This window comes from Setaria viridis, chromosome 1 (genome assembly GCF_005286985.2).
Source record: "Setaria viridis chromosome 1, Setaria_viridis_v4.0, whole genome shotgun sequence".
Classification (NCBI taxonomy): domain Eukaryota; kingdom Viridiplantae; phylum Streptophyta; class Magnoliopsida; order Poales; family Poaceae; genus Setaria; species Setaria viridis.
The window spans coordinates 41,020,739-41,030,363 of NC_048263.2; the positions used below are offsets into that span (position 1 = coordinate 41,020,739).

Genomic DNA, 9,625 nt, shown 5'->3' on the forward strand with positions numbered 1-9,625 from the left:
TATCATGCGTGGAAAGTCCCAAGTACTTGAAAGGCAGATTCGTCGCGTGTACATAGACAGTTTCCATTTTTTTTTCCTCTTCTGATTAGAGCTAGTTGTCGGCAGCTGTCAGTCTATCCATTAGTCCCAAATTACTATTTTTCTAAATACATAACTTTTAATATGCGTTTAGATATATACTATGTCTAGAAACATGAACAAAATTATGTATCTAGAAAAGCAAAACGAATAGTATTTTGGGACAGAGGGAGTATTATTTAGTCCATTCCGTTTCAATTTGTGTTGTTTTAATCTTTCTAAATTTATTATTTTTGCAATGCACCTTATGTCTAAATGTACTATATAAATATATAAAATCTAAAATGACCTTACAATTTGAAGTGGAGGTAATATTATAGAAAAAAATACAAAAATTACATATATACTTATAGAAAGTAACCATTATGTCAAGTTATCAAAAACGTATATCCGTAGAGAAGTCGAGTTCTGCACGATGTAATTTCGCACAGTACTCTCTCTATCCCGAATTGTAATTCGTTTTAACATTTCTACGTTCATAACTTTTACCATGTATCTAGATATAATATATATATATATATAAGTGCATAGAAAAACTCTGAGTTTAGAAATACCAAAACAAGCTAAGATATGAAACGTAGAGAGCATCGTATAATTCTATTCCGTGCCACCATATTTCAAGAAATATACTTACTTTCACTCATTAAGTACGCGATTATGCCGTGCTTATCGAGGTGGGCCCCGCCTGTAGGCTTCTAGAAGACTCCAGGCTAGGCCAGGCCTCGAGTCCACACACCAGGGGAGGGAGACGCGGTTGCACGGGCACCAGGCCCACCTCTTGTTCCTTCCTTCGTGGGGTGGTTGGTCGTCTCCCTCCTCACGCCGACGCCAAACCAAAAAAGCGCCTACCACCAGCGACTTCAACTTCCTCCTCCTCATCGCCCGCCCGCCTTGTGTTCGCCGCCTCCACCTCACCCCCAAGCCTCCTCCCTCCCACGCCACCCCCAAACCCTAGCAACCCGATCGGACCCAACCCGATCCGCCCACCAAAAAAAAATCATGCGAGATTCCCCGGCATCCTAGCCCAACCCTAGCAGCAGATCCATCACCACCAACCCCCTAGAGATGAGCAGCCTATCACCTCTCGACTCCTCGCCGGCGGCCGAGGTGCCCCTCGCCCCCGGCTTCCGCTTCCACCCCACCGACGAGGAGCTCGTCTCCTACTACCTCCGCCGCCGCGTCCTCGGCCGCCGCCTCCGCGTCGACGCCATCGCCGAGGTCGATCTCTACCGCCTCGAGCCCTGGGACCTCCCCTCCCTCTCCCGCATCCGCAGCCGCGACGCCCAGTGGTACTTCTTCGCCCACCTCGACCGCAAGATCGCCGGGGCCGGCGCCGGCGGCCGGGGAGGCCCCGGCAACAGGACCAACCGCGCCACGCCGCGGGGCTACTGGAAGACCACCGGCAAGGACCGTGAGGTCTACCACCGCGGCAAGGCCGTCGGGATGAAGAAGACGCTCGTCTTCCACGCCGGCAGGGCGCCCAAGGGGGAGAGGAGCAACTGGGTCATGCACGAGTACCGACTCCTCGATGCGGACGGGCCCCAGGTATTTTCTTCTTTCTTTCCTTCTCAATTCTTCTTCTTATTATCCCCAAACCAGACCCTGCAGGATCTAGCTTAATACCTTGTCAATTATGTATATACGGTAATACGTCTAGTCGCTCACCGAGGGAGAACTTATTGTTTCACATTCTCCTAATTCACGGTGTCAAGCAAACCAAATGCTCTGACTGGATAGATATTGCATCTATTTTTCAATGTACAAAATAGCGGGCTATGAGATTTAGCGTAGAGCTGTGCTCAACTGCTATAGCGGAGAGCTATAGCCCACTAGCTCTGCTATAGCCCGCTAATTAGTACAACACTGTTGTAGCGGCAGCTAGCATCAACTGCTATAGCCCGCTATTTCATACATTGCTATTTTTTTCTTCTAAACCTACTGTAACCTGGAACCCATAATCACCGCCATGCTTCATGAGTGTGATAAAATTGACAAAACAGTGCGCAACCCCTTTTGTTCTGAAACTAGTATGCATCCTTCCATGCCATCCGATGCTTCAGTCAAGCATCCTTAATTAGCGTGGTGTGGTGGTTATTAGTTGCTGCAAGTCACCTTGTAAGAGTAATTCCAGAAAATATGTGCCCCTGATCTAAAGAGAAAAGGGGAGAAAAGGAATCGACTCCTCTCAACTCTGATGTTTCTTTTCTGCTGAGTGTGCAGGATCTGCACGTGGTGTGTAGAATCTTCCAGAAGCATGGTTCTGGACCACAGAATGGAGCGCAGTATGGTGCACCATACATGGAAGAGGAATGGGAAGAAGAAGAAGATGCCATCGAGAATGCACCTGTTAGTGGCGCATCTGCTGGAATGGCTGCAATCACATGTGCTGTAGATGAGGAGTCGAATGAGGAGGATGAGAATGGATACTGTAAAATCAATGAGCTTGCTCAAGTGAGTAGCACCATCTTGTTTGCTCTTCGTGAATGTTTATTTTCTCAGATTCATAATGTGATCTTAAATCTTTACACCCTCAATGCAAACTAAATCACCTAGTATTTCTTGGCATGTAAGCACGTTGGTGAATATTAATTTCCTTGGATCTCTGGTTAAACACATTGATATATTTACTTCTGCTACTTACTGTTTCCATTAATTCAGGCCCATGAAGACTCACCAGAGATGGCTCCTCTACAAGCTCAAGGTTCCAAAGACACCAGTGACGGAAGCTGTGCTGATGGTGTTATTTCTCTGGAGGAGATTTTACAGGAACCTTTATCAAATATTAATGCAGAGAATATAGGTAGCTCTGAAGGGCAGAATGCCACTGATGATAACTTCAGTGTTGATGACTTATTATCCACATGCCCCACAAAAGATGATGGCTATGTAGGTCAGGATGGCACTCTGAATGGTAGTTACCCGGAGGATGGCAATCACACAAATTGGCCTTTGAGAGCATATAGTAATCAGAACTATGCCAATGGTACTCTTAGTGCTGAGGAGTTCTTTGACACACAGAATGATACCAATGGGAATGCATATTCAGAGTACCCGCAGGCTGATGGCTTTCCAGTACCTCACCAACAAGTGGATGGCAGCATGGTATTTTACGATGCTCCGTCTGATTACAACTTGGTGGATGGAAACGATGACTTTGTATATTTGAACGACCTCCTCAATGAGCCGCTTGGAAATGAATCACTCTTTGACGGAGATGATATGATGGCTTACTTTGATGCCACGGAGAATGATTTCAAGTATGATATTTCGGGTTCTGCCAAGAGTTCAAACTATCAATTTGCAGAGATGTCAACGAACTTTGCCCAAAAGGTGTGCCTTGGAACTGCTATTTATACTGCATTTCCTTCCCTAGTTCTGCAGAACATATGCTAAAGAACTAATTGTTGATCGCTAGTTCTGGTATCACTATTGGTTGAAGAACTATTTGATACTAAGCCTGCCTTTCTTGTCTTTCTGGTGATCAACCGCATTGTGTCCACTTCTTTTCAGGGTGATAACAAGGTCGGATTTACATTCGATGGGATCGCCAAGGCTTCGGAAGCAAATGTTCAATACAGTGCGTCTTCATCTGGTTCCCATGAGGATCTGTATCCAGATTCTGCAGTACCAGGTAAATTTGCTCTATTCTTTTTTTTAAAAAATTCATGAATCCTTGGAATGTTGTGGTGCTTATACTCAGTTGCAAATAATGTAATCGACACCTATGATTCGATTTTAACTTTGGTTGCTCCGGGTGCGCCAACAGATGACGACACTGGTGATAAAACTTTTGGAAAGCGCTTTGCCGGCATGTTGGTCTCTATCCCAGCTCCACCTGCAATGGCCTCAGAATTCCCTCCGGCGACCGGAAAATCTGTTGGCGTGCTCTCGGCTGTCAGCCCGAGCTCGATTCGTGTTACGGCTGGCATCATCCAACTTGATGGCCTCAGTTTTACTGGCGCCTCCGAGCGGTGGCCCCTGCAGAAGAATGGAGACTTCAGTTTGCTTCTGTCCTTCACAGTGGAGAGCGACATGTCAACCAAAGCTGCTTGTTTCGAGCAGGCTTCACGGATGAGCACCATCCCAATGGTGCTGCGCAGCGGCATGTATCTTTTCTTTGTCTCGGCCATGATACTTGTGTTGAGCTACAAAATAGGGTCGTGTATCTACAGCAGGTAAGTTAATGCTGCCCCGGCGTCCGGCCGAGGGCTGTTTATTTGATTATTATCCATCCTCCCTCAACTAGCAGGGAGGCGCATTTAGCTTGCAAACCATCCTGACCTGTTAAACATGTACTGGCAATAAACTTGCGATGGGAGCGATGTACGTCATGGATTGTGCCGCCTCATCCGGGACACAGCAGAGTATCTGTTTTCGTTTGCTTTTCCCTTCTTTTTTAATTTGTTATATATGGTGGGAGCTAGGGGCCCTTATTATCATTGTAACCATGCGGATTTAACTGGTGTATTATTTGCTTGGTTGGTAGACGGCCATTGACCGTGTGTCCTTATGATTGTGAGTGGGGTGATTCTGTGGGCTGTCAAAGAGCTAGGTCCGACGACCTAAATTTAGACCTTGGATTATTCAGGCAGGCATGTATGTATTTTCCTCGTATAGACGCATGTAAAGTTCATAGAATGGTGAAGTGAATCATGAAATCGCGCTCGCTATAATTGCGTACACAGGTAGACGTTATAATTGCGTATAGGCGTGTGCAAAATTAACGGATCTGGCTCTACTCTTGCGTAGAATAGTGAATCATGAACGCGCTTGCTATAATTGCGTATGCAGATTAGCAATATCATTATACGTTGGGGGTTCGAGGGGGGCGAGATCGGTAAATCAGTCCAATGAAATTTCATTCTTATAGTTCTAAATGTCATGACTAATAGTATCTTTCAAGTAGGTTTGAACTCTATAGGTCCCAGTAGGAGGCATATTTTATTCTCCAAGTATGGTTACAATATTGGTGGAGATAACCAAAACAAACTTTTCACTTGCACTTCGTCTTATAACTCTCTTCCCTAAGATGGACAATCCCATGACAGCGAATGATCATCGGCCAATGTGACTCCTCAAGCGCTCATTGAAGCTTTTATGGGTCGAGGCACACTCTGACCTTTATCGAATTTTTGCGAGGAGAAATGGGGTTGTTGGTCCATTTTGTTGGAAAGTAAGTTAATAGTACTTTAATTAACAGTATAGGAAACCACAAAATATTAAATTTGGAGAACAATTGCCTAGGATACTTGAGCGAAATACAACAAAAAAATTATATCTCGTCTCATTTCCTTAGAAAATTGGGAGTTACATCTGCGACCTTATGAATGACTTCTGTATAACAAAAGTTGGTAGCAACGGATGATACCCATTTTGAATTAATAGATTAATGTATTCCTTTTGTTTTTTCATGCATTCCTGTGGTATTTGTATTGGTTCTTCCATGATTTATTTTGATAGACAAGAATGCGAGACTACAGCTTGTGCCGATTCACTTTACGGTGCCGATGCATCTAGATGCTCCTTGCAGTTATTCCGGTGGTCCTCATATGTAGTGCACTCCGAGAAAGGGTTTGGCCTAGCATAAGTAAGATCTTCGGTTAGCATTTTAGGCAACCCAGGACCATAGGACTTGAAATCGGCGTAGTAGAACCCAGTCCTACAAAAAGATTCAACAAACAAAATCAATTATCATTCCACGTATATTGCGACTATCCATAGCAACACCTCTATGTGTAAATAAAAATAAAGGAAAATGTGCGATGTGTAAGTGATACCTTTCGGCCAGCTGGACCCTTCCCCCTTCAGAGATAATGGCCATGAGCTCCTTGTCAATCTGGGAGTACGAGAAAACAAAAAGAATTGCCCACCCTACCTAAGTAGATGTTTTGTCCATCTCCCTTGAAGGTGCAGGTCTTGAAGGAGAACCCACTTTCTCCGGGGGCAGCCTTGATAGGATTGTCGCGCTGCTGCTGCTGCAACGGCGCCATTGGCAAAGTTGTGATCTCCTTATTCACAGAAACAATGCTGCAATCCTCATAAAATGACTTGGCAGAGCCAAATATGAAGTCGATTGTTCCCTTGATGACGCTAGACTTAAAGTAGTGCAGTCCACTTTGGTCATATAGAGCACCCTGTCCGCCGTCGATGGTGCAGTTGTAGAAGATAGCCTTTGTTCCCAGCACCCGCAGCGCCGGTGCCTCGCCTTTGTTTTCCCCTAGTTTCGGCAGCGGCGCGTCATTCTTGAAGACGACGCTATAGGCGATGAAGTAGTCGGACTCTATGGTCACGGTGCCACTGTTGTCCACACCAAGGGGCTTGCCGTCCTTGCCCGGTGTGGTTGCAGTGTCGTTCCAAACAATGACAGCGGGGTTGTTGGGGTCGCTGGACCTTATGGTGACAAATGGCTTGCTTCTACTGAGGAATAGCTTCTCACGAAACACAGCGCCAGCCTTGAGGTAGAGGACGTAGCGCTTGGTGCTGCCGTCGGGGATGTTGGCTATGGCCTCGCTAATGGTCTTGTAGCTTCCATCTTCAGGTCTCAATTCGGTGGTGGGGTCGATAGAATTTGTTACCTTATTGGTCTCCGCGGAAGAGAGTGCAACATCCGTCTTCACGCATCCCACATCTTTGCCGGGGTCTGTCGGCTGGTTCCTCAACCACACCTCAAAGTTGACATCTTAGCATGACGGCGCAGGTAGCGATACGAGCTCGAGCACCGTGAGGAGCAGGGATAGTAGGAGCGTCTGCTTACTCTTTGCCATGATCGATGCGATCATCTCTCCTATTCTTGCTCTTCCTCTTCATTCACTTATATAGATTGCTAGCACCGAACCATCTCGAATGGGGGGCGTGCGCTTGAGGAATCCAAGCAGTGGTGTTCCGCCACTTCTGTTGCCAATGGAAGGTCATTAGGCATTAGCTAGGCCCGACGGCCTAAATTTAGACCTTGCCTAAATTTAGACCTTGAATTACTCATGCACGCATGCATGCATTTTCCCCTTATAGACGCGTGCAAAATTAACGCATATGGCCCTACTCTTGGTGTGCCACCTATTACACATTCATAGAATGGTGAAGTGAATCATGAACGCGCTTGCTATAATTGCGTATGCAGATAGGCAATATCATTGTACTTTGGGGGTTCGAGGGGGGACGAGGGCGGTAAATCTGTCGAAATTCTCCTTACCTGCATGAAAATTCTTAATCCTGGTGGAGGTCCTGGTTCCTAGGCGCAATGGCTTAATGGTAGGCAATGGCTTTTTTGGCGAGGCTTGCTGGATCACAGGTGGTTCCTCGCCAGCCTTAGCTGTCGTCTCATCCCGTTGAGTACTTGACAATGAGACTTCTTGTATAGTTGGTAGCCTCCGCTGCCGCAGGACCAAAGTAGTTGGTTCCTCCGCCTCTATTCCCTCCTCGACTACCTGCACATCAGCAATGACCAATTCAGATTCTGCTGCTAAAAGCAAAACAACGTATGGGTACTTGATCCTCAGGATCTTGTTACCTGAGGTGGGACTTCATCAGCCGACACCTTCCTCACCGCCCGTTTGACGATGACAGTACGTGCCTTATTCGGGGGTGGTGCCACTCTAACTTCCTGAACGTCCTATGCTGCACGCTTGGACGTCCTGGAAAATGACCCAGCCTTGTCAGAAAGACGAGGTTTGACCACCAAATTTTCAGCAGACTTGACAAGGACGGGGTTTGACCACAAACTTTTCAGCAGACTCTTAATCAGAGCTGCTGAGAGAGGACCAATCTGGTAACTCCTCCCTTTCTCCTTCCTTCTCCTCCTCCTCCTCGAGCGCGCTCTACACAGCCTCAAGGGACTGCATACGGGGCGTGACATCAGCGTCTGGTGGAGGAGGGTTGGAGACATACAAGTTCACCTCATCCTGCAAGCAACAGAAGACTAGTCAGCACAATGACAGATCTCCAAATTAGTACTCGAGGGCTGCATGCCACGGGTACTTACAAGATTTGGCGGGTTCGCGGTGTAGTTCTCCCGCAAGATCGTCAGGATACCCGTGAAGCACTTGAAGAAACGCTTCAGGTGTGCCATCACCTCGTTAGGGGACAGCTTCTCCGACATCATCCTCGACGGGTCATTGGGACCCGAGTAGTCATACCCCGTAGTGCAACGAAGCTGCAAGGGCTGGACGCGCCTTCTCATGAAGTTGAAGGCTACACCGACACCAGTCAGGCCATCTTTCTTGAGCTGGGTGATCCTTTTAATCAAATCCGGCAGCTGAAAACCGTCGGAACTTCTCAGTTCGTCTAGCCAGTGGTTGTTCCACACTGGACGGTGGTCGGTGACCTTGGGAAGACGGGGCTTGTGATTTGCAATATAGAACCATCGTTGCTTCCATCCAGAATGGGAGTCTATGAGCTCATACTCGATGTATTAGCTCTTGTACTGCTCCCAAAGCTGGATCCCCGCCCCTCTGACTACTAGTGTGTGATCCATTCGGGGTTGGGACTTCACTCTGAAGAACTTCCTAAATAGCTGGAAATGGGGCTAAATCCCCAGGAAGGCCTCGCAGAGGTGCACGAAGATGGCAATGTGCAGAATAGAGTTGGGGTTGAGGTGGACTAGTTCCAGATTATAGTACCTCAGCAACCCCTTGAAGAACTCGGATGACGACAGCGCTAGCCCGCGCTCGATAAAGTGCACAAAGATCACTGTCTCGTCCGGGTAGGTCTCAAATGGCCACGGATTTCTGGCTGCCTCTCTCCAATCCCTGAACTCCTTCTCCTGGAGCAAATTGGCACGCACCAGTACGTCGATGTCCGCCTTCTTCAAGATAGATGGCTTCTAGGCCATGGCTTGATTCGAGGGCACCATCTAGTAGGTCTTCCCGTACTTGGGCGCCGGTAGCAGGACCTCTTTCTCCTTCTTGGCGGCCTTGCGCTCCTTCGACTCCGCCGCCTTGCTTGAGGATTCTTCCTTGGGCACCATTGCTCCGATAGTCTTCTAGCGCATCAGTTGGGTGGCTACACAGTGGGGGGTGGCGGCGCTCCAGGACGGCAAGCGGTGGCACTAGGGCAACAACACTTGAGTGCAAGCGGTGGCGCTAGGGCGACAGTGGAGAAGATGAATGGCTCGGGCGCACTAGCTCAGGTAAACGGAAAGGATAAGATTCCTCCGTCATTTATAACTGCGGCGCAGGTAACTAAGCGGCGAAGATTATGGGGAATATTCCGTTTTTTAAGCCATCAGTTATCGCCGGAACAGTTACCAAGTTTTTTTGGAAAAGATAAGTTTTCTGAAGGCGAGCGTGTAACAACCTAGCTTAATTAAGTCATGTTTAAATCCTAAATAAAGTCATTAGCACATAAAGAAGAAGAACCTTGATAGTAGTGAAGGCAAGTGAAATGACACTTTTGCCCCTTCCAAGATAACCCGCTGTTTAAGCAGTAACTTAAATTTTTTTGCTTAAGAACTTACAAATATGTCCAACTAAGAGTTGTAGAACTCAACTTTCCTGACAACTTTTACTTTTGGTGTTTTGCTTGAATCTGAGCAGAAGTCCTTCAAAAACTC

General features: G+C 47.1%; 1 protein-coding gene and 1 pseudogene across 1 annotated transcript; one reads left to right on the forward strand and one right to left on the reverse strand.

Moving 5' to 3' along the window:
• Window positions 1-835: 835 nt before the first annotated feature.
• Window positions 836-4,588, forward strand: LOC117841620 (uncharacterized). The gene is made up of 5 exons (XM_034722059.2): window positions 836-1,623; window positions 2,299-2,529; window positions 2,737-3,408; window positions 3,589-3,709; window positions 3,845-4,588. Exons 1-5 carry the CDS (start codon window positions 1,144-1,146, stop codon window positions 4,255-4,257), a joined length of 1,917 nt encoding a protein of 638 aa, XP_034577950.1. The 5' UTR covers window positions 836-1,143; the 3' UTR covers window positions 4,258-4,588.
• Window positions 4,589-5,574: 986 nt separating this feature from the next.
• On the reverse strand, window positions 5,575-6,929 carry LOC117856957 (putative pectinesterase 63; annotated as a pseudogene).
• Between the last annotated feature and the right edge of the window lie 2,696 nt (window positions 6,930-9,625).